Source organism: Pholis gunnellus (genome assembly GCF_910591455.1).
Source record: "Pholis gunnellus genome assembly, chromosome: 3".
In the NCBI taxonomy this organism is placed as follows: domain Eukaryota; kingdom Metazoa; phylum Chordata; class Actinopteri; order Perciformes; family Pholidae; genus Pholis; species Pholis gunnellus.
This window is the reverse complement of record NC_136529.1, coordinates 26,905,195-26,928,591: the sequence shown is the minus strand read 5'-3', so window position 1 is coordinate 26,928,591 and position 23,397 is coordinate 26,905,195. Positions and strand designations below refer to the sequence as shown.

At 41.1% G+C, this 23,397-nt stretch overlaps 2 protein-coding genes across 7 annotated transcripts; both read left to right on the top strand.

Moving 5' to 3' along the window:
- Positions 1-1,200: 1,200 nt before the first annotated feature.
- On the top strand, positions 1,201-9,614 carry LOC306694260 (gamma-glutamyl hydrolase; the record flags this gene model as incomplete). The annotated part of the gene is made up of 9 exons (XM_079157034.1): positions 1,201-1,309; positions 2,213-2,327; positions 3,790-3,840; positions 4,361-4,445; positions 5,556-5,694; positions 7,071-7,177; positions 7,794-7,884; positions 8,126-8,263; positions 9,493-9,614. 9 exons carry the CDS (start codon positions 1,201-1,203, stop codon positions 9,612-9,614), a joined length of 957 nt encoding a protein of 318 aa, XP_079013160.1.
- A 3,725-nt stretch (positions 9,615-13,339) lies between these two features.
- Positions 13,340-21,438, top strand: khk (ketohexokinase). Of its 6 annotated transcripts, none has more exons than XM_079156845.1 (9): positions 13,340-13,517; positions 14,052-14,168; positions 14,832-14,966; positions 15,235-15,369; positions 17,627-17,699; positions 18,187-18,333; positions 18,652-18,740; positions 19,768-19,925; positions 20,410-21,438. In XM_079156845.1, exons 1-9 carry the CDS (start codon positions 13,417-13,419, stop codon positions 20,508-20,510), a joined length of 1,056 nt encoding a protein of 351 aa, XP_079012971.1. In that variant the 5' UTR covers positions 13,340-13,416; the 3' UTR covers positions 20,511-21,438. The 6 variants fall into 6 exon arrangements, with proteins under 6 accessions (XP_079012971.1, XP_079012970.1, XP_079012974.1 ...); XM_079156844.1 differs by having other exon boundaries at positions 18,187-18,436; positions 18,620-18,740; XM_079156848.1 differs by lacking the exon at positions 14,832-14,966.
- The last annotated feature ends 1,959 nt before the right edge of the window (positions 21,439-23,397 follow it).

Sequence of the window (23,397 nt, the reverse complement as noted above, 5' to 3'; positions counted from 1 at the left end):
ACTGAGGTGAGTTGTATCCATAGTCTGTATATAAGAGGTGGCCTGGTCAGAAGTTACGATATTTGGAATGTGGAGGAATGACTTAGAGAAAGCAGCCCCGCCCTAAAGCATCCCCTGCTTTATGGTCTGTTTGACTCTAAATGGACCATCATTTACTAACTGAACATCATGCTGTATTGAAGAAGACTTGAAACTAGAGATTGAGACCATAAACTCATGTTTACAATGTTTACTGAAGTAATAAATCAAGAGAGAAGTAGAGTCATTTTCTCATAGACTTCTATACAACCAGAGGAGTCGCCCCCTGGTGGACATTAGAGAGAATGCAGGTTAAGACGCTTCTGCATCGGCTTCACTCAGCAGAACCCAGCCTCGTTGTATCACCAGCTAGTGACAGATGGAAATAGACTACCTACCTGTCTGTCAGTCTCCCTCAAGGTGTTAGCTTAGCAGCTTAAGGTACTAGTATTTGCCATGTTAGTTAATAACATTCATAATCATGTGACTACCAGCATAACCTGAAATACAGCTCTCGAAACAATAGATAATGCACAGAAAACATACAGATTGTCTACATACATGAGTCGTGTTATTACCCTAAATTGAACTATTTGATCAGGATAATTTTTCACCACTGCAGACATTATACAACACCTCTATGTCCCACAGCCATGCCTCAATCTATAATATGCATGTGACTCAGCAGTTTCAGTCACGGTGTTTAAAGTGGGCGGGGCCTATGCACGTCACTATATCAGTACCTAATAATACGATTCATAAAACAAGGAGTTCTATATCATCACCTCAGCCTTCTTCCCTCTTCGTTATTGTCATCATAAGGTGTATTGATAAGAGAAGGTACTACATTCTACCTGAGCTGCACCACGTGGACGAGTCTGTGTAGACTGGGGGGGGGATCTGGTAGATCTATTTCTACGAGGACGGAACAGGAGGTCCCACGTGTGACTGCCTTGATGCTCCTCTTCAGGAGGTAAAAGCAGGAGATCAGAGGAGAACATCCCCCGGAAGGAACCATCGTAGCTCGGATCATTTCACATTTTGTGCCTTTTATGTCATCTTTTTTTTAATAGACATAAAACATTTTTTTGCCAGGTTTCATCCTCACCGTGTAAACCCAGCCTCTGCATCCCCTCGTCTGCAGCGGTTTTGTTTTTTTGTATTCCCGCACCGGTGTTTTGGATGTGTCGGCCGACCGCAGCGCTGTGCGCGGTGCTGAGCGCCTGTCTCTGCGCGGCGCATCTGTGCGCGGCGGGGAGAAGCCAGCAGCTCAATCACCGACCGGTCATCGGTAAGATTCAGCCCCGTGAACGGGCTTCTGTGTGTCCGTCCGTCTACGTACAGAGATAGAGAGAGACTGTCGGATTCTGACAGCGGTTATGTAACTCTAACCGAGAACGTTCGAGAAAAGGTGTGCGTGTGTTGAAAGAGAGAGAGAGAGAGTTTGGGCAGGTTATTAGAATATCATAATATTTCAAAATCAGCCAATCCTGTCTGTCTTAGCTGCTTCTATGAATGCACAATTAAAAAAATACCGGCATCACAAACCAGCTCCCTCCGATGTTGTAGTTATTATCGCCATTAAATGAAATCACACACGCCAGGTGTCCACATCTGTATTTTCAATGTTGTGTTTCAACACGAAAAAAAATGAACAAAAAATATGTGACCTGCAAATACCGGAAGTATTTCTTACACTTTTTCATGTTAGAATTTTTTTTCTTTTTCATGCTTTATTTGTCTTAGTGTCTGTCTCATAATTGTTAGGGTGACGTGTGCAAATGTGTGCTATTACAAAGTGTGCATGGCAACATTCATCATCACACACAGTTAATAAACCGTTAACAGCTGTCGATGAGGTGACCTGTTCAGTCTCTGCAGAGGTTAAAAGAAAACTATCCTGAACCTTGTTTTTGATCTACGGAAGCAAGAAGCTGTGATCACCGATAATAATCTGTGTATTAACGTATTGAAGAATACACACACACTGAAGAAGTGATGGGTATTAAGGAGAGACACGAGGTGAATCGGGTAAAATAATGAAACTAATAGATAACGCCATGAAACTTCCAGTTGATGATCTACAATGAAACAATCATTTTTTTGTATTACAGGTTTTCTGAAATGACATGTTTGAGTATGAAAATGAGGCATTATTCAAATGTAACTTGTGTTGGTCTCTTTTCCTCTCTAGGTGTGTTGGCGCAGGAAAATCTTCCAGGAGACCAGTTTGCTCGTGGCTCGTCATACATTGCGGCGTCCTATGTGAAATACCTGGAGGGAGCCGGAGCGAGGGTTGTACCCATCAGGTACAACATTCAGATGTGAAATCTCTCTCATGGCTGTCTGGTGTAGCAGCCAGACTGCATTCAGCTGTAATATCGGGCTCTGGGGCCACTTTTAGCTGCAGGGTGTTAACCAATGTATCTTTAAAACACATGTGTGCCGTCATCTTTAAGATCCCATTAAGTCCAGTGCATGCAATCAGGTGCAACTAGTTTCAACATATAGTTAGGACCTGCTTCATGTCTTCAACTATAGTTATTTAAAGTTTGAATCCTTAAGATTTAGGGTCCATGATTGATGTGATTACTGTGGCACGTGTAATTCAATCCTCCAGGAAACACTCTTGTCCTGTAGACAACTTTAACTGATTACATCCAGCTTACCCCCAGAGACAAATACAACGCATTCCCTGTGGCTGCTTCACAATATCACTCACCTCGGTGGGGGGGGGGGGCTTCTCCTGGCTGGTTTCTGGGCTCAAACACTTTGCATTGTGATGTGACACTTTGTGTCTCCTTTAATGGGCCATTTCCTTCAACAAAACGTTACAAAACAAAGAAGAAACCCCCCGTGTGGTTCTCAGCGGGAATAGAAGGGCTCAGATTACAAAGTTGGTGAGTTCTCCGCGAATAAGAAGAAAGTCGGAATAACTCAATTTTAAGGCTTTTTTGATCTCATGCTTCAAAGAAATATATGGCATGATCATTTATTTGATATCAAGGGTATTGGTTCATTAGATAAATCATTAATAACATCCTTGTTGTATATTATGATACAATGACAAAACAAAGGCCACTTTAGCGACAGCAAACAGTCAAATCGTCGTTATTGTTGTTATCATATCTGTTATTATATCATATCTTGTTGAAATACTTTGTCATCAATATTACGTAGTCATATCTTATGTATATTAATGAAGTTTTCTCTATAATATTGGGACATTTTTATATTATTTTGGTGGAGCCTTCAAATAAGCCCAGTGGGTTTTCTGCCTCTTCCTGCTCTGTGATATTATTTATCTCTGTTATGTTTGTGTATTTTTTAAATAAACTCAACTAAAACTAAACTTGGGATGCAGATGATGAAATAGGAACCACTTCTGCTGATGCTGGAAGCGTGATGGCGAGATGAAGCTTCTGAAGTGGGTCCAAGATCGTCAAAAAATGTTTTAAAACGTGTCAAACTGTCCCATAATGTTGGCTGCTCATCGGTCATGTTATCGGTTATGTACAGTATATCTTCTCATGAGGAGAACCTGCCTTCTCCAGAGGGATTCATAATGTATTCGACTGTCTTGGACAGTTCGTGGATTTAACTATTTTTATGCCTCCGTCCCATTCCTGTGAACTCGATTTCTCAGGAAACACCTGAAAAACCAATAAAGGATGAAACGATGGACAGACGTGGACGCAAACTGCAACTGGATTTGTACTTCTACTTGTAATTCTAGTTTTAATCCATTTTTGTGCTTTTTTCGGTCACCAGAATCAATCGCACAGAAGAAGAATATGCGAACACCTTCAACTCGATAAACGGGTGAGTACACTGGAGTTCTCTTGTTGTCATCGCAACAGTTTGTATTGGTAAGTTTAGCAATTTCTTGGTCTATTACGGCACAGTCGTCGATCTTTAATCTGGTCAAAAGCTTCAAACAGCAGGTTTTGGAATACTGTGCAAAGTGTAAATTTAGATAAACAGCAGATTTCCAGCCACTATACCTCTCTGCTGAGAGAAGTTATGCATTTCACAACAGATTATTGTTCAAAGCTGTTAATGCACTTCAGTAAAGTCCCATTAGTTCAGCTAGTTGCTGTATAAGTCAACTGAGAGTTATTTGCGATACATAAATAAGGAATATCAATGGTCTATGGCTTCACTCTTTTAGTTACTTATGATTTCATCACGTTCTGTAAAATGTAAGCGCATATGTTGCACTCATCACGAGTCATGTTTCGACACATGAAAACTGTCTAAACGTGAAGTCAGTGATGCTTTAGGCAAGATTTCCAATCCTGTAGGCTACAGCCTAAACGTAAACAGTGTGTGTGTTCCTCAGGTTGCTGCTGCCGGGAGGAGACATAGATCTTCAAACGTCGCAGTTCAGTCGAGCAGCCAGGATCTTCTACAGACTGTCTCTGAAGGTAAGATAGAAAACATCTGACTCGTTCCACAGACTGCCGAGTAGGGACGTAGGGACGGGCATCGTTAGGATTTAATCGATACTGGTACTCTCGTTGATACTCTTATCGGTTCTTATTGATTATTTTGTGAGAAGAAAAACACTGTTAATAAAGAAAAGTTGTTTTTTTATTCTTGTATGTAAAGATGAAGTCAGCGTGATGACGTTTAGTCGTCTTATTTAGACACTTGTACCGCCTTTTTAAAGACATGAAGAAGCTTCAAAATTTACAAGAAGGGGAATTTATTGACGTGTTTATATCACAACAAGACATTATAGATATTATTTCAGGCAAAAAAAACAATTTGAAAAACCATTGACTTTGAGACATAGTTGAACAATTCTGTCTCATTTCTGGGTTCAGGACTCATTCCTGCAGCGTTCTATGCTGATGTAAGTGCTGGGGAAGAGAATCTGGCTTTAACAAATCAAGTGGAAATTTGATTTTTTTGCTTTAGTTTATTTTGTACTTTTTAGTAATTCTCTTTTTTGTGACATGATACTTGCTGAGCTGTAGTGGCCAGAAAATGGCGTAATCACGGCCGGCAGGTGGTGGTTTACTACATTTTAGTAAATATTTTGCAGCCAAATCAAATCGTTTTCAGAATATTTAACCTTTATTTCTTTATGCTGCTTTTAATACTTGACTTGTATAAAGGCACTAAAGTAGTCCACGAATACGATTTATGAGTTTACAGATAATTAAAATGCCTCCTCGTGGAGGTTAGTTTCTGGCTTTTACCGGTTACACTTACAGTCTATGGGCAGATCTATGAGTTACACTCGTCTTCTTCATTCTTCGCAGGCCTTTCGGAGAAAAATGCAACACATATAATAAATAAAATATAATCGCGTCCGTTCATACTCTGAGCTTGCGCGCCGTCTGCGGAGGCTCGCGCTGAGTATAAACTAAGCTTAACACCGGAAGATTTGTCTCATGCAGACTGTTGAAGCCACATTGAGCCTCAGCTGTACTTGGTGTGTATGAGATGGAAGCACTTGGATCGTAGGTGTAAGTAGAGCTCCTCCCTCGTTGATAGATTCTCATTCCTCACTCTCCTGTCCTCTGCAGGCCAACGATGCCAGGGACTACTTCCCTATCTGGGGAACTTGTCAGGGCTTTCAGCAGCTGACTGTCCTCACAGCAAACAAAAACCTGCTCACCCTCACCGACACCAAGGCTGTGGCTCTACCTCTCACTCTGACACCAGGTGTTCTTCTCTTCTTGTCCTCTGCTCCATTTCTTAGTTATTCTTCTTCAGTGAACCCCTTTCTTTCTGATGCTTACCTCTTTTTTTGAGAGACTAAATATATGCTTCACTTACATTTCATAATAGGCTGTTGATGGTAGACGATGTCTTTTTGAGGCGAATTTAATACATCAACTAGTTTGAGAATATATTCAGCAGAACCAGATAGTTGTCTGTTGCGGTTTGGAGCTGGCCGATGCTACGATATCATTGGCCAGTCTGCATTTGAGGGGCGGGACTCAGCAAAGGGTGACCTGAGACATTGTGGTACATTGTAGCTTCTTACTGAACTAAAGACTCTTTATGAAATCTTTGACTGAATCAAGGAAGTCTTTGTTAGTTTTTGAGATTGTATGAGATCTTAAGAAATGTTACTCCTCATTAGTTAGTCCAGCAACGCTTTACGCAGTCTTTTCAAAACAAACTTCCGTCTTCACAGGAACCTACTCAGTTAGGTTAAGGCAACAAAAATACTTAGTTAGGTTTAGGAAAAGATTGTAGTTTGGGTTAAAATAACTATGGAAGTGCCGTCACTGAAGTACGAAAGTTACGTGACAAAATACATCAACTTCTCTTTTTCCATGGGGAACAAACAGCGGCCTCCTGGCTGAAGGATCGCTGGTTGTTGCTCCCTGAATATATAGGAATCCTTTTATTTATGACATTTTAATGTTGGATTCTCTTTATAGGAATCCTCCATCTATAAGAAAGTATATCTGTAATATCACCTGTTGTGTTTAATGTGGGAGAATGTGACGCCTTTTTCTCTTTACTGAATTGATACAATAAGATTATTGTACACAGTCACTAGTTATCTCAAATATTTCTCACATAAATTAGCTATCTACTTAAAATACATAAATCGTAATATTATATGACTTATCTTTCAAGATGAACAAGATATTTTGATGCCCAAATTATTGCTTGTAGTATTTTAGATATTTTGATTTTCACATTAGAGGGGGGATTTCAATTACTGAAATCCTTCTAGAAAATAATAAAAGAGTAGGTAATCCTGTCAAAATGAAGTTATCAAACTGTATAGGTATTCGACCCACAGCGGTATCACTCATGGTGCTCAATGTGGTTAGTTGTGGGCGGATCCCATGCAAATGAGCCTGAGCATCGCTCTCCTCACCCTGATTCCACATGTGGCTGCATGGTCTTTATCTCTGACCCTGCTGACAGTCAAATGACTTATTCCAATTGTAAAGCTTTATTAAACAACCCTTTCTAATTATCATTAAATGTAACTTACCTTCTCCTGTGTTGTGTGAACTGCTTCTCCGGACCTCCTGCCTCCTGCCTCGCCACAATCCGGTGTCCGTCCTCTTTAGCGGCCCAGTCCAGCCGTCTCTTCCAAAGTTTCCCGAAGGACCTGCTGCAGTCTCTGGCCGAGGAAAACATCACCTCCAACTTCCACAGCTGGAGTCTGTCTATGCAGGTATTTTCTGCTCCCCTTCTCTCATTTCCCTTCTTGTTTCTGCCCACTTCTTCGGTTTCTTCTTCTTCTTCTTCTTTTAAAAGAAGAGGAGGTCTGAAGGCATGGTGGCCAAGTGGTAAGGCGTATTCCAAAGATCATAACCCCAAAATACTTTCTTGTTATCCACGTAATCATGAACGAGGAAGTAAAAGTGAGGCACAAGCACACACAGGGCCAGGTCACAACAAACAGTGATCCATCAGCCAGAGGACCGCTGTTCATTCTCTGATTGTTTTCAGAACGTCAAACAGCATGAAAAATCTGCTTTTACAGCACAGAGAGGAGGTGTGAGGGCGTGGTGGCCAAGTGGTAAGGCGTTGGTCTCGTAAACCAAAGATCATGGGTTCGACCCCCATCCACGCCTTTGTTGTTATAAGTAGCAAAGGACTACAACTAACTGCGATACATAAGTTGAATATTGTAAATGTCTCAAGTAGGAGTACTGTTTCATTGCACCACACACCACTGAATTTGACAATATTGATTTTCCATGCAGAAGGAGCAAAGTCACTTCAGGGCTTCAATAAACTATATTAATATAAGTCAAGACCTAAAATCTCTGCCTTTGAACCAACAGAACTACAGCCGAAATAACAAGCTGAAGAGGTTTTACAAGATCCTGTCCACTAACAATGATGGGAAGAAAGAATTCATCTCCACCATGGAAGGTACCATTACTCCCTGACTACTTTAAATGTTGTATTATTTCATGTTGTTCACTAGTGAACTGTGATTTCAGCTACATGGCACCATCACCTCATAACTGAGCTGGTGTTTTGAATAATAATAATAATGAGGGTGATGCTCATTATTCCGATTCAGACGACATCGGGAATTGTAGAGATGATGAAATAGAGGTATTGATTATTGTAATGATCATCTGCCGACAATGTTTCTGGTTCTCCTCAGCCTACCGCTACCCATTTTATGCAGTGCAGTGGCATCCAGAGAAAAGCTCCTTTGAGTGGGTAGATAAGCCGGGCATGATTCACTCCACCGCTGCTGTAGAAGCCTGCTTCTACACTGGCAGCTTCTTTGTCTCTGAAGGTAACGTGTGGTACCTCTACATGCTTTTATTACCCCAGCTTATCAGGTTGTTACTATTTATTTCATAGCAGAATATATCCAAAATACTAGGTCACTGATTTCACAGGAATTTGATGGAAATGAGGCCCCACAAAGACAAACAAAATAACTATTTACAAATCTAACTATGTGTTAAGACAAATCCATCATTGAATGATTTCTGCTTATACAGTTATTGTTGTTACACTGTCTGTTTTTACAACGTGAAGTGTCTTTTAGTACCTTTTAAAGTACAAATTTAATTTATTATTATTATCTTCATCAGCAGATGGAGTTTGACGAGTTCTATTTGAATTTCAGAAGGAAATTCTCGCCCATGTTGGCTTAAAATCAATCAGAGACATTAATAATATCATTGATGATTTGCCATTTTCTTGTGAAAAGTTAGTAAATTGTCGCAGATGTGCAGTCATTAGCATTTCCATTCAGTGTTGTTTTTCCCATTCATCCAAAGATGCATTTATGGTTTCCTCTATAGATCAGCATTTAATAAATATCTTTCAAACAAGCTTATTAATAGTGTTTGCTTTCAATTCAAACCAGATTTCCTTTTAGTTTAGATTGTAGGATTTACATTTTGTTTCATATTTAATCTCATTATCTATCCGAGATCGTCCTCATTTTGTCATTCTTTGGTTCATTTTGTAAAAAGAAAAAAGTAAGTTTAGTGAAATCTTAAGTAATGAGGTGAACATGAAACACCATGGGTTACATTTTGTCTACGTTGTTATTTTCAACTACCTTCATCATTTCAAGTGTTATTGTAAAAATAAGTGTTTCTGTGTTCTAAACCGCCATAACTCTTGAATTGTTCAAGCGCAACTGACACACAAATCAACTCAGAGTGACCCTGCAAAAGATAACTGTATTGTACCAATAAGCAATTTATCACCAACACGAAAGCAACACAGTGATACGAAATTGTTATGGAAAATCTTTATTAGGAATAACCACTTGAGGTGTACCATCTCGTTTTCAAGAACGTATCCTTGAACAAATCCAAAGCTATTCGCAGATAAGACGTATATATATTATCCACAAATAATTGCCAATCAGAAGGATTGTCTGGAAACAAGTGGAATGCTTAGAGCTCATTGAATTATCTTGCTATGAAGGAAATAGCAGCTGTACGTTTCTTAACGCTTCTTTTTTTTCTCCTCTCTTTCTTCTTTCCTCTTTCTCCCCTTCAGCCATGAAGAACCAGCACCACTTCTCCAGCCCCGAGGAGGAAGAGCGAGCTCTCATCTATAACTTCTCTCCCGTCTACAGAGGCGCTCACACCATCTTTGTGCAGAACTATTACTTTGATTGATTGACAGCAGCGAAGACGAAACACACTCGGTCAAGTCACAATTTCTCATTCGTAGAAGAACAAACATCAAGTCAGTAATTAGCAGCTAAGCGTAGCTGAATAGCACAGTTATATGAAATGTATAGGTGCCAACAGGACAGTGATGAATAACACAAGAAGTACAAAATATCCAATTGTTTAATACACCAAAAAAACACATCCCTGTGTTTTTAAAATGCTTTACTGGATGCCTCTACTGGTGTTTGACACTATTACATTTCATCCGTCTCCTAAAATCAACCACATGGGGATCAACATTCAAAACCACATGCAGTATGCAGTCATCCACTCCAATAATTTCCCAAATCACTGCCAGTTTGGTTTTGTTTGTTCCTTTGTTTTGTTTCTGTCCCTGTAAACATGTTTCTCTGGCTTCCTGGAGACAACGTAGTCAATAAAAATCGTCACCTCAGCACATAATGTCGGTTTTGTTTGATGAGAAACAAGTTCCCTACGTTGAGCACCAGGCTCCATGCTGTCTCCAGTTTTGTAATAAAACCAAAAAATTATACCTTTGACAAATGAGACACTAACTAGGCAGGCTGTGCTTTTACAGCATTCGTAGTAAAACCTAGGAAAAGTATGTGATCAACGTAATCATGAACCAGGAAGTATAAAGACTGCAAAAAGTCACACTGGGATGCAGGAGGGGAGGTGAAGGTGGAGGCGTTAAATAAACACTGGTCTTTCCTCCAGGAGGCTGTTGTGCGAGCAAAACGAGAAGTCAGCGTTCGTTTATTTGTCACATAACTTAAGTAAAACGTTAATTTAACCCACACCACAATCTATTCCTAAACCTAACCAAGCTGTTTTGTTGCCTTAAGCTAACTAGCTATTTCAAGAAGTATTCCTAAACCTAACCAAGTATTAGGTTTAGGAATGATGCAATGCATGGAAGCATGGAAGAGCATGAAAGTCAGTCCTGGAACTGGTTTAATTTTTTTTAAAGAAAGATTCTAAAGAGTAAATCCACATAGGTTCCTCTTAAGTGCTATGGCGTGGTGGCCAAGTGGTAAGGCGGTAGTCTCGTAAATTAAAGATCATGGGTTCAACCCCCATCCATGCCTGTCTTTTAAATACCTATATCAAAATCTGTGTGATGCTTAATGGGACATCAGGAACGTAGGTTATGGTCGCACTCCAGCACAAGCTGCTGTTTGTTGAATAAATCTCAGCTCAACACTTGAATAAAAGCAGCTGCTTCGCTCTCTGTGTTTGCTATAGATAAAAAGAATTTGCATCCACGTTATAACTCACCCCATCAAGTCACCATCTGTTAGTTTGTCCAGACAAGTACGCTTCAAATAAAGTGTTTGTTTGATCGTCAAACGGCTAAGAAAACCTGCTTTGCAAGAAAAGTAGCACTAAGTGGAACTAGACAAATCCCCAAACATCGTGGCATTGAGACACCCCTTTGAGTCTGGATGTGTGAGGGCGTTGTGGCCAAGTGTTAAGGCGTTGGTCTCGTAAACCAAAGATCATGGGTTCAATTCCAAACCATCCCTTCTAAGGTCCACAGGATATTCAAGTCTATGTCTTCTTAAAGGAACCACATCTATGTCTAGATGAAAATGAGCTTTCCACTTCAAGCTGTCATTGTGACATCAGAAATGTAATGTTTTTAGTGTGGCTGAGTTCAGGCTGGTCTCTTCCAGCTATAACTCATAAAATTGTGCATTATTATTAAAAAATATGTATTGGGACCATTGGAAACATAATTGTTTTAATGAAACAAGTATCCCTATGTCAATGAGACACCTCTTTGAAAGTGGTTGCGTGAGGGCGTGGTGGCCAAGTGGTAAGGCGTTGGTCTCGTAAACCAAAGATCATGGGTTCAATTCCCATCCATGCCTTATAACACCCACAGGATATTAAACTATATGTGGTTTAAATTGAAAGTGAACAATTGGTCTCTCATTTCTTAAATAAGTTGTATGGGAACCATTTGTGCGAATGAAACAACCATGATGTACAATTTTGTGGTGTGATGGCCAAGTGGTAAGGCGATGGTCTTGTAAACCAAAGATCATGGCCTGATAAGGTCCACAGGATATTGACATTGATCTGTCATGTGACAACAGAAACATAAGACTTTGAGTGTGGCTCAGTTCAGGCTGGTCTCTTCCAGCTATAACTCATACAGTTGTGCATTATTATTAAAAAATAGGTATTGGGACCATTGGAAACATACTTGTTTTACTGAAACAAGTATCCCTGTGTCAATGAGACACCTCTTTGAAAGTGGTTGCGTGAGGGCGTGGTGGCCAAGTGGTAAGGCGTTGGTCTCGTAAACCAAAGACCATGGGTTCAATTCCCATCCATGCCTTATAACGGCCACAGGATATTAAACTATAGGTGGTTTAAATGGAAAGTGGTCTTTCATTTCTTAAATAAGTTGTATGGGAACCATTTGTGCGACTAAAACAACCATGATGTACAATTTTGTGGTGTGATGGCCAAGTGGTAAGGCGATGGTCTTGTAAACCAAAGATCATGGCCTGATAAGGTCCACAGGATATTAAACTCTTTGTCTTCTAAAAGTAACCATATTATTACATCCATCCATGTCTAGAGCTTTCCAATTCCGCTGCCATTGATCTGTCATGTGACAACAGAAACATAAGGTTTTGAGTGTGGCTCAGTGCAGGCTGGTCTCTTCCAGCTATAACTCATACAGTTGTGCATTATTATTAAAAAATAGGTATTGGGACCATTGGAAACATACTTGTTTTACTGAAACAAGTATCCCCCGTGTCAATGAGACACCTCTTTGAAAGTGGTTGCGTGAGGGCGTGGTGGCCAAGTGGTAAGGCGTTGGTCTCGTAAACCAAAGATCATGGGTTCAATTCCCATCCATGCCTTATAACGGCCACAGGATATTAAACTATAGGTGGTTTAAGTGAATAATTGGTCTTTCATTTCTTAAATAAGTTGTATGGGAACCATTTGCGCGAATGAAACAACCATGATGTGCAACTTTGTGGTGTGATGGCCAAGTGGTAAGGCGATGGTCTCTTAAACCAAAGATCATGGGTTCAATTCCCATCCATTCCTTATAAGGTCCACAGGATATTAAACTCCTTGTCTTCTAAAAGGAACCACATCCTTACATCCATCCATGTCTAGAGCTTTCCAATTCAGCTGTCAAATATCATGGGTTCAACCCCCATCCATTCCTTGAAATCCTTTTGAAATTAGTAATGGGAGATCTTAACCATAACAAAGTGATTTGTTATGCAAATGCTTAATACAACAATTGTTGCATCTTGTTCTCCTCAACCTAAAGCGGTACCGTGGTATTAATTTGGCCATACATGGCTGCTGGTGAATTGTGTCATCTATAGAGAAAAGAGACAGAGTAGATCATTAGACAGATAGTAAACCCTGGTCACATCCTGGAGGAGAGACCATACAAATGACACACTGAGGAGGAGATGCTGGGACCATTGTTTTATTTCCTACCAACCCTAAAGTCTAACCGGAATTTAGGATGTTTTATACTCTAAAATAGCTCACAAACAATGACACAAGATCTGTACCAACTTAAACACAGAAGGTGACGGTAACGCAGGTTAACTAATAAGATGAAAGCTAAATATCAGCAAGTAAAACCAGTGAAGAGTAGCTACTGTCTGTGAGGCTCTTATTTTATCATCCCTGCTGACAGGAAGTGGTGAGTCGTATTGTTGTGAGCTGACTAGATAATGATAAAGTGTAAAGTCCAGCTCGCAGCTGTGTGAACAGTGACTTTGTGCGCATCGACATGGAGGAACAGAAGAAGAAGAAGATTCTGTGTGTGGGTCTGGTGTGTCTCGACATCATCAACGTGGTCGACAAATACCCAGAAGAAGACACAGACAGCAGGTTAGCACAAACAGCTGGTTAGCACACAGGCTAATGCTAGCACCAACAGTTGGTTAGCACACAGGTTAATGCTAGCACCAACTGTTGGTTAGCAATGCACTGCCCCGGAGCAGGTTATGTTCGAGATAACAGACTAACGCGTACAGACGCTCTGCCTACTGACCAATCAAAGCTCAGTGCGCGGTGTGACGAGTGGCTGTCGCGCGCTCACGGTCCCGCAGGTTGAAACGCCGTGTGATATTTTATTCTGAAGGGGAATCCACGACGTGTGATATTTTATTTTGAAGGAGCTTCTACATAGATGTGAGAGCAGATGTGTTATTCGGATTGACCATAAACGTGGCCACTTTAATAAATATCATTCAATCAATTATCAATGATGTCATATCCCAGCATGCACCTCTGCGTATTAATGCTCTTTGCTATTGATTCTCGATGTTGCCTTTAGGAAATGAAACGTGTTTTCATGTACAGTCTTCTTCAGTGATATTGACCGTTGATGCAGTGATGTCATCGCTCTCTGTACCTGTGCAGGTGTTTGTCGCAGCGCTGGCAGCGAGGAGGAAACGCTTCGAACTCCTGCACGGTGCTGTCGCTGCTCGGAGCGCCGAGCGCCTTCATGGGCTCTCTGTCTGCCGGACCTGTGGCCGAGTGAGTACCGATCAATGCATCCATCAGTACAACGAGGAGGTCTCAGAGATCAGGTCTAGTTCTAGAAACTACACAAGTCCCTGTTTCCTCGTCTCCTTTCTCTCCTCATTTCCACGTTTTATCTCTTTCTTCTTGTTTCCTCATCTCCTCTATCTCTTCTTGTTTCCTTATCCACTTAATCTCTCTTCCTTGTTTTCTCGTCTCCTTTCTCGTTTCTTCTTCTCCTCTCTCCCTCTCTCTCTCTCTCCTTGTTTCCTCACCCCTTCTCTCTCCTTGTTTCCTCATCTCTCCTCCCTCTCTTTGTCTCCTCTCTTGTTTTTTGTTTCATTGTATCCTTTTCTCTACATTTGTCCTTGTCTCATTCATCCTTTCCTTGTCTCCTTTCTCTCTCATTTCCTTCAATTTATCTCTCCTTGTTTCCTCATCTCCTTTCTCTTTCTTTGTGTTTCATTGCATCCTTTTCTTTAAATGTTTCCTTGTGTCCTTCCTCTTTCTTTGTCTTCTTTCTCTCCCCTTGTTTCCACGTCTCGTTTGTCCACAGAGATCCTCAGTGAGGAGGAACTTGATCAGTGTAAAGGTTTTAGACAGAGACATGAAACAGTTTCCTGTCTGCAGTTTTATTGTGAAGGACAGAGGAGATGTGAAAAAGTTTATTGTCTGTAGTTTTATTTTGGAGGATTTTCAGAAGTTCCATATCGATGTGTCTCTGGTGTCTGAGCACGCTCAGTGTGCCCTTCCAGCCTCTGTGGTCGTCAGCAACATCAGCACAGGAAGCCGCACCATCCTGCACATGAACAGGTGTGTGTGTGTGTGTGTGTGTGTGTGTGTGTGTGTGTGTGTGTGTGTGTGTGTGTGTGTGTGTGTGTGTGTGTGTGTGTGTGTGTGTGTGTGTGTGTGTGTGTGTCTTACTAACTGTATTTATTTCAGGAACATCATCATCATCGTCACAGCTCTGCTTCCCTTCCGTTCCACCAATGAGGAGACAGTTTTCTGTCCATCAGTGGTATTTATTTTTGGAGGGCAGAGTTGATACGAAGTAGTTTCCTGTCTTCTCTGTGTCCGTCAGTTTCATCATGGCCGACTTCTCGCGGCTTGCGGTCGATGTCTCCGCGGTGGTTTGGCAGATGGAAGGTCAAACTCCAACTGCGTGTTGTGTTGTTTGTCTATCCAGCGGATCTCGAACCGTCGTGCTCTACGACACGTAAGACCCCCGGACGACCGCCGGGCAACACGCAGCGTTCACTGAATACCTCTTTATCAACGCCATCTTGTTACCGTTGAGACACGTCGTCACTCCTATCAGATCAATATCAAATCAGATCAATCGATCAGCAGGAGCGCCACATTTACCTTCAGAACCTCAATGAAAAATATGCACATTTTAGAGAACAGATTACATTGTTTACTAACAGCAACAGCAGCTGGTTTATAGCTGAATATACTGTTCAACTGCAGGTTTATAGAAAAATTATCTAATTATGTAGTCATGTGACTAGCATTAATGTTACACATTATTGGTAGCTACAGCAATGTCGTTTTTGAGTTTCTACTCATTTTGTTGAAGTTGTACATTTTTAAATGAAGTTCTGCACCATTGACCAACAATCTACTCGTGTGCGTGAACATTTAAAAGCAGAGACATTAGCGATTCAGGTGAGTCTTGTTAGGCCACGCCCCCTCTAAATCAGAAGCTCCACCCATCTGGTGCTGCTTACAGATAAAAACAAACGTGTTGAGGTGTTTTGTGAACGCTGTTTGACCCGCCTGACAGAAGCATGACCCCCTGGTCCTGATTCTGGTCCTGGTCCTGATCCTGATCCTGGTCCTGATCCTGGTGTAATGGCCCACTGCAGAGCGAGAAGTTGAGGTCCAGCAATCATATTGAGCGGAGGTCAGCTGACCTTGTTTATTTTGTATTTATTGGTTGTTTGATAGAGACGGAGCACGTTAATGAACGTCAGTAAAACAGTACGAGATGTGAACATGCCGGGGTTAGCAAGAATGCTAGAGGAGGCGTTGCCAGGTCATGCAAAGCCTTAATTAAACATAAAACATGTTTTAAACTCTCAATGAATTATATATATTTTATATTATTTAATATCTTTTAAAACATCCATCGACGCCTCCTCTCCACTTTCTACATTTAATGGAACATCATTTTAGATGGGTCTCATGCCTATATGTTCAGTTCGGGCTGGCGTCAAGATGTGGTTAGCTTAGCTTAGCATAAAGACTGAAAAGAGGAGAAACAAGCTAGTCAAGCTCCGTCAAAAGTTAAAAAGTACACCTATCAACACCATTTTAAAGTACTTGGTTAATATGTATATATTGTGCTTTTTATCCACACTGTATCCATGCTAAGCTAGGCTAACAGTCCTGGACCTCTTTGTAGCTTAGCTTAGCATAAAGACTGGAAAGAGGAGAAACAGCTAGCCAGGTTCCGTCAAAAGTAAAAAAGTACACCTATCAACACCGTTTGAAGTTCATTGGTTAATATATTATATCTATTTTAATCAGCACTGTATCCATGCTAAGCTAGGATAACACTTAAATTTGCGTTCTTGTTTGTTCACTGAGCTTCATCACTAACTCGTCGGTTCAGTGTCGTCGGTTTGAGTCTCTGCAGTGGTTTTAATGGTGGTTTAATTCATCGTTGTTGATTCATTTTAATATCTCTGATGTTTAAAACGACCACGTTCACAATGAAATATGATGAAATATGTTCAGTAATTAAAACTGATTTTAATCTGCCGCCTGTGAGGAGTTTCCTTCCAAAATGATCAAATCAAATTGAATAAGTATACGTGTTGGATTAAAGGCAAAATAGAAATGAATAAAAAATGTTTTCAGCAAAATTCCCGTCTTTTGTAGATAATGAAAGTAATTTGTTTGTCTTTTGATGATTTTGGAAGTGAACTCTTCACACTTTAAGTCTGTAAATGTAAATATAATCTCACGATATTGTATTTCATGGTGACTGTTGGACTTTAGAGAGATAACTAATTTTTACATTTTCAGTCTGAACTGATGATCAGACGTATTTATACTATATTTTAATATCCATAAACATGACTCATAATTCAGTCAGATCTTTAATCAGCCTAACTGAAACATGACTGACAAATAAATTCATTCCAAACTGTTAAATGTCTTCACCCTCAAGTCCTGACAGACACATGAATCAATCAAGAGTAATATGAAATCTTTAAAAAAGTTGTAATTCCTGAAATTGTTGTTGTCATTGTTGTGAACAGGAAGTTCAGATGTATTTAAATGTACTTGTTAAAAAGAGTAATTCCAATGATTATTGTATAGAACATTTTACTGGTCCTGATTGATGATGTCATAGTGGCGTCATCATTCTGGGAGACATTTGTAACCTCTGAGTGATGAAGGTGTTTGTGGATTATCTTCATTCAGGAACATGAACTCTGACCTCTGACCTTTCTGTCCATCAGGAACCTTCCTGATGTCACAGCGGAGGAGTTCTCCAAAGTCGATCTGCGTCAGTTCAAGTGGATCCACTTGGAGGTAAGACACTGAAACTACCAGACTAACCAGACTAACCTGACTAACCTGACTAAACAGGCTAAATTGACTACTCAAAATCTGACTAAACAAGACTATCCTAACTAAACCACCCTAATCTGATTAAACCAGGCTGACCTGACTAAACCAGACCAACTAGACTAACCATACCTACCAGATTGAGTAACATGATTAACCCCATCAACTAACCCGACTATCGGACTAAAACCGACAAACTAAAAGTACCCGACAAACCAGACAAAATTGGCGAAACCCCACAAATCAGAATCAGAACCGTTTAAATTTGACCAAACCCGACTAATCTGACCACCCAGACTAGACGAACCCTTCTATCTCCTGAATTTAACCTTTTTGAAGTTCCAGTGTTTCAAAACGGTGTGAAATATAAATGCATCAAACTAACGTATCGTTACAGAATACGCAGAGAGTATTACAGTATACCAGTGTTTTCTTATTTTACCTCCTTCAGGGCCGTAATGCTGAGGATCAGGTGAAGATGATCCAGCAGGTCGTGATGTTTAACAGCACGTTGCCTCGGCAGCAGAGAATCACCGTCTCCGTGGAGATAGAGAAGACCAGAGAACCGCTGTATCAGCTGTTTCCTCACGGTGACGTGGTGCGAGTCTTTAAGAGACGACAGTCTTTATTAACGCTGGTTACCTCAACATGCCTTAGACACAACGAGTGTCTTCAGGTGTTCCGGTCTCTTCCAGGTGTTGGTCAGTTAAGCCTAAAACTGAGTTAAATTCTGTTCATGTCACGCTACTAGCGACTAGCAGGAAGCCAGTTGTTTAGGAAAAGAGACGTTAATACATTAATGTCTCTCTCTCTCTGTCTCTCTCTCTCTCTCTCTCTGTCTGTCTCTCTCTCTCTCTCTGTCTCTGTCTGTCTCTCTCTCTCAGGGCTGTCTCTCAGGTGTTCTTGTCTCTTTCAGGTGTTTGTCAGTAAAGACGTGGCCCGTCACTTCGGCTTCCTGTCAGCTGAAGCTGCTCTGAGAGGACTCTACAGTCGGGTCAAACAGGGGTGAGTGGAGGATCAGGACTTTCAGGATTGGACAAATAAAAATAATCAAAACGTGTTGCGCCCACAGATGTTCAATAAGTGCTGAATTAAAGCCAATATATCCATTATTACAGCTGCTTACAGCTAGAAAACAACAATTTATTCCACTTTTAGTGATTATTACAACTTCTAGGGCATCATCGTGTCTCTTTCCCAGTTCAAGGCAACAGGAAAAGTCTTTTTGGGCCCGATGACGTCTTGTGACACACCTGGAAGTTGTAATTACAGAATTTGACCACCACGTAAAGTTGTACATCCACGGTTAAGAGATGAGGAGGAGGTCAAAGGTCAGCAGCTGGAACAGATGAGAGGAGTGGGTTTAAACTGCTGATCCAGAAGGTCAGAGCTGTCTCTCTCTCTCTGTGAGCTGTCTGTCCCTCAGACCTGTCTCTCCCTGGCTGTCTCTCTTTCTCTGTCCTGTCTCTCGTTTAGAGCTCTGCCTCAGACCTCTCTCTCTCTCTGAACTGCCTGTCTCTCTCTTATGGCTGTCTTTCCCTCTCTGACCTGTCTCTCTCTCAGAGCTGTCTATCTGACCTGTCTCTCCCTCTCTGACCTGTCTCTCAACCACAGCTGTCTCTCAGACCTGTCTCTCTCTCTGTGACCATTCTCTCTCTCTCTCTCTGTGTGACCTTTCTCTCTCTCTCTCTGTGACCTGTCTCTCTCTCGTGGCTTTGTTTTCCTCTCTAAACTCTCTCTCAGAGCTGTCTATCTGAACTGTCTCTTTCTCACGCTGACCTGTCTGTTGCACCTGTCTCTCCCTCTCTGACCTGTCTCTCTCTCAGAGCTGTCTCTCAGACCTGTCTCTCTCTGTGACTGTTCTCTCTCTCTCTCTCTGTGACCTGTCTCTCTCTCATGGCTTTGTTTTCCTCTCTAAACTCTCTCTCAGAGCTGTCTATCTGAACTGTCTCTTTCTCACGCTGACCTGTCTGTTGCACCTTTCTCTCCCTCTCTGACCTGTCTCTCCCTCTCTGACCTGTCTCTCTCTCAGGGCTGTCCTGGTATGTGCCTGGGCAGAAAAAGGAGCGGATGCTTTGGGTCCAGACGGTTCGGTCGTTCATTCAGATGCCTTTCCTCCTGAAGCTCTCGTCGATACTCTCGGAGCCGGAGACACTTTCAACTCTGCCGTCATCTACACGCTGTCCAACGGTGAGACATTACACTGTCCAACACGGTGAGACGTTACACCGTCCAACGGTGAGACATTACACCGTCCAACACGGTGAGACGTTACACCGTCCAACTATGAGATGTTACACCGTCCAACGGTGAGACGTTACACTTTCCAACTATGAGACGTTACACCGTCCAACGGTGAGACATTACACCGTCCAACATGGTAAGACGTTACACCGTCCAACGGTGAGACGTTACACCGTCCAACTGTGAGACGTTACACTTTCCAACTATGAGACGTTACACCGTCCAACGGTGAGACATTACACCGTCCAACATGGTGAGACGTTACACCGTCCAACGGTGAGACGTTACGCCGTCCAACGGTGAGACGTTACGCCGTCCAACACGGTGAGACGTTACGCCGTCCAACGGTGAGACGTTACGCCGTCCAACGGTGAGACGTGACACATATATATATATTTATTAAATTAATAAATACATTCTCCAACCGCAGGTGGAAGTCTGCAGGACGCACTGACCTTCGGCTGCAGAGTCGCCGGCAGGAAGTGCGGTTTCCACGGTTACGACGGCATCGCCGAAAACTTTGCCGACTGACTGAAGATTTTAAAACGACGGATTCAAAGAACTGTGGTGAAGGTCTGAGGTCACTCACACTGTAAAAAAACATATTTTTTATTTTTAAGGAAATATTATTCAGCGCTCAAATTACAATAAATTCTATTTAACTATCAGTTTGAAAAGTGAAGCTTCGTAAAATCTGATTATCACATCAAGTGTCTGAGCTGCGTGTTTACAACTAATTAACTGTTTGTTAAAGAATTGGAAGTGGCAACAGACGGGTCTTTTGCTCGAACATTATGAAGTGAATGTTGATTGCACAATGTAACGGCTATGGAACAATGACACCATCTGCGTTTATTTTGGTTCCTTATAATTATCGCTTTTACTACGTAAGTCTGTCTGACGCGGGTCGCGACCTCCCGGAAAATGAAGGCTTGATTTGCGGCACAAAGAAAGAGGATAGCGCTTTAACTGTGTCCATACTTGTAAAGGCAATACAATAATAACTGATATTAGAGCTACACTTCTTCTGTCCTTACCTTTCAAAATAAAAGCCTTGTACAAATGTGCTGCATTACTCGTTTACCAGAGAGCATTTCGCTAAGAGAGAACTCAACAAATTAGCTTACTGCTATCCCCAGTTAGTGGAAATGGTGAAAGCTAGTTAAAGTTGAACTGCTTTAATACAGATTAATAAACTTGTAAAGAGAAAATAATGAATATAAGTAATAACAGATAAATGATATGTTACTAATTGATCTTTAGCTGATATTACAACTATTATAATAACTATTAACAAGCTGCTAATAATATAGTTAATTACAAGTGTTAATTAAATGTTAACTGTGTGATGCAGTGGCTTTAAATGAAGTAACATTCACTTAAAATGATTTCATTGCTGTATGTTTTAATTTGTTTTACCTGATGAGAATAAAATCTGTCACACAAATAAATAACGTTATTGATCTGACTGACTGTTCATTGATTAATTTAACGTTTAAATGTTTAAATTTGACTCTGCAGTGATTCAAAAAGCTGACTCTCTTCAGGAAATCCGAAAGTGAAAAGCTGCATTCTCTCTAATGTCCACCAGGGGGCGACTCCTCTGGTTGTATAGAAGTCTATGAGAAAATGACTCTACTTCTCTCTTGATTTATTACCTCAGTAAACATTGTAAACATGAGTTTATGGTCTCAATCTCTAGTTTCAAGTCTTCTTCAATACAGCATGATGTTCATTTAGTAATTTACTTATAAAAGCAAATTAGCAGTTCTTATTTGTTTTTATTTAGCTTTGTTGTTAATACACATCAGAGAGCGGCATTTCCACTGTGAGCTGTTATCTCAGAGAACCACAATATGGTTGTACTGATACTTTCTGACCTTTTATTGTGTTCAGTAGGCTACTGTGATATATTGTGTTTGCTCTGTGGCTCAGTGGTAGTTCAGATGTTACTTACACATAACGGGCGAGTCTTAGTCAGTGGCTCGAGTCCTGTAGGGTCCATATTGCTACTATTTGTATGTCACCAGACAACAAATGTTATTTTCGTAATGAAGATGGATAGTTGGTCGTGGTAATGCTGTCGAAATCCTAAATGAATGCTGCAACAAGCCTCTCTATCGTAATGTTTCAACAGACACACTAACCCCTGCGTGTAGTTATTCACGTTCGGTCCCTCTAGTAACAAAACGAGAGTTACAGTCATGTCTAATCTGGATGAATGTGTGCTGCACAGTGTAGAGTATCGTTAACATAACATGAATGTCCGTAGTCTTTAACATAAAACATACGCGATGTGAGATATTGAATCACAACTTAATCTGGGTGGATCACAGTTTCCCACAGCTGACGTGTAGGGCCGAGAGCCTCCTTGTGGCACTGGCACCCGAGTGGTAAGTCTGTGGCAGGTGTCGGCAGGTGTCGGAACTGTGTCAGTCAGGTGCCACAACTGTGGCAGGCGAGCGGCACTGTTCGGCACCTGAGCGGCACTCGTTCGGCAGCTGCCAAGCTGAGTGGGCGGAGTGGGCGGAGCCACATTTCCTGAGAACACCCATTGTTGTTACGAGAGGTCAGCTGCCATAAATCAGTTTTGTGATTTTAGTTGAGTCACGGGAGCCATCTGTTCTCTGTATAGCCTACATCCGGAGTAACCACGTTGTACTTTTTTGTTTCTCATTCATTTTATTTAAGATTTTGCTGGTTTTGCAACAAAAGGGAACATAACACTCTTTCCAAATTATTACTTTTATAGTCATTTACAACAATCGGCTAAAATAATGAAAATAAATCATCCGTTTTATTATCATTTAAAAGTATATATATAAAAACGTTTTAAAATTAAAACCCATAAAATCTCCAATCCAAAAATACATGTTTTTTTTTTTTTTACTCTTCCTCTGCTTATACAGTATGTAGGTGTCAGTAGTAGCCACAAGCTGCCAGTGCCAATAGTTGTCACAGGAGTGCCGCCAGCAGTCAGAGGGGTGTCAGAGGGTGCCGACACCCCTACAGACGGACCCCCCCCGCCGCATTTTAGGTAAGAAACTTTAATACACAGTGTACATAAAAATCCTTGTAAATGGATGTCTTTTAATAAAAAAACTGTTTCTGATATCTATGGTTACATTTCTTTCTTTCCATTTACACAAATAATGCATTCATGTTCTCCAGTGTAATTGTAGATTTTATGTCTTGAATCAATTCAAGATTTTATTAGAGTATTCACACTTTTATAGAGCAATCTAGATGTTGGTCAGCTTGGTTTTAGATATTTCTGTAGTTTTTGAGTAAGGGATCCGCTTCATGAACGGGTCCAAACCTGACCCGAATGAGCCGTTCATGAGCAGATACGGGCCGGATATGTGCCGGATCTGGTCTGGATCTTTGACGCGTATCCATTCCAGATCCGGCGCGCTGC

Coding starts and splice junctions, on each gene's coding strand:
- khk (XM_079156844.1), top strand. CDS start 13,417: ATGGAGGAACAGAAGAAGAAGAAGATTCTGTGTGTGGGTCTGGTGTGT. Junction 14,967..15,234: donor ACCATCCTGCACATGAACAG/GTGTGTGTGTGT, acceptor TGTGTCCGTCAG/TTTCATCATGGCCGACTTCT. Junction 15,370..17,626: donor ACCGTCGTGCTCTACGACAC/GTAAGACCCCCG, acceptor TCTGTCCATCAG/GAACCTTCCTGATGTCACAG.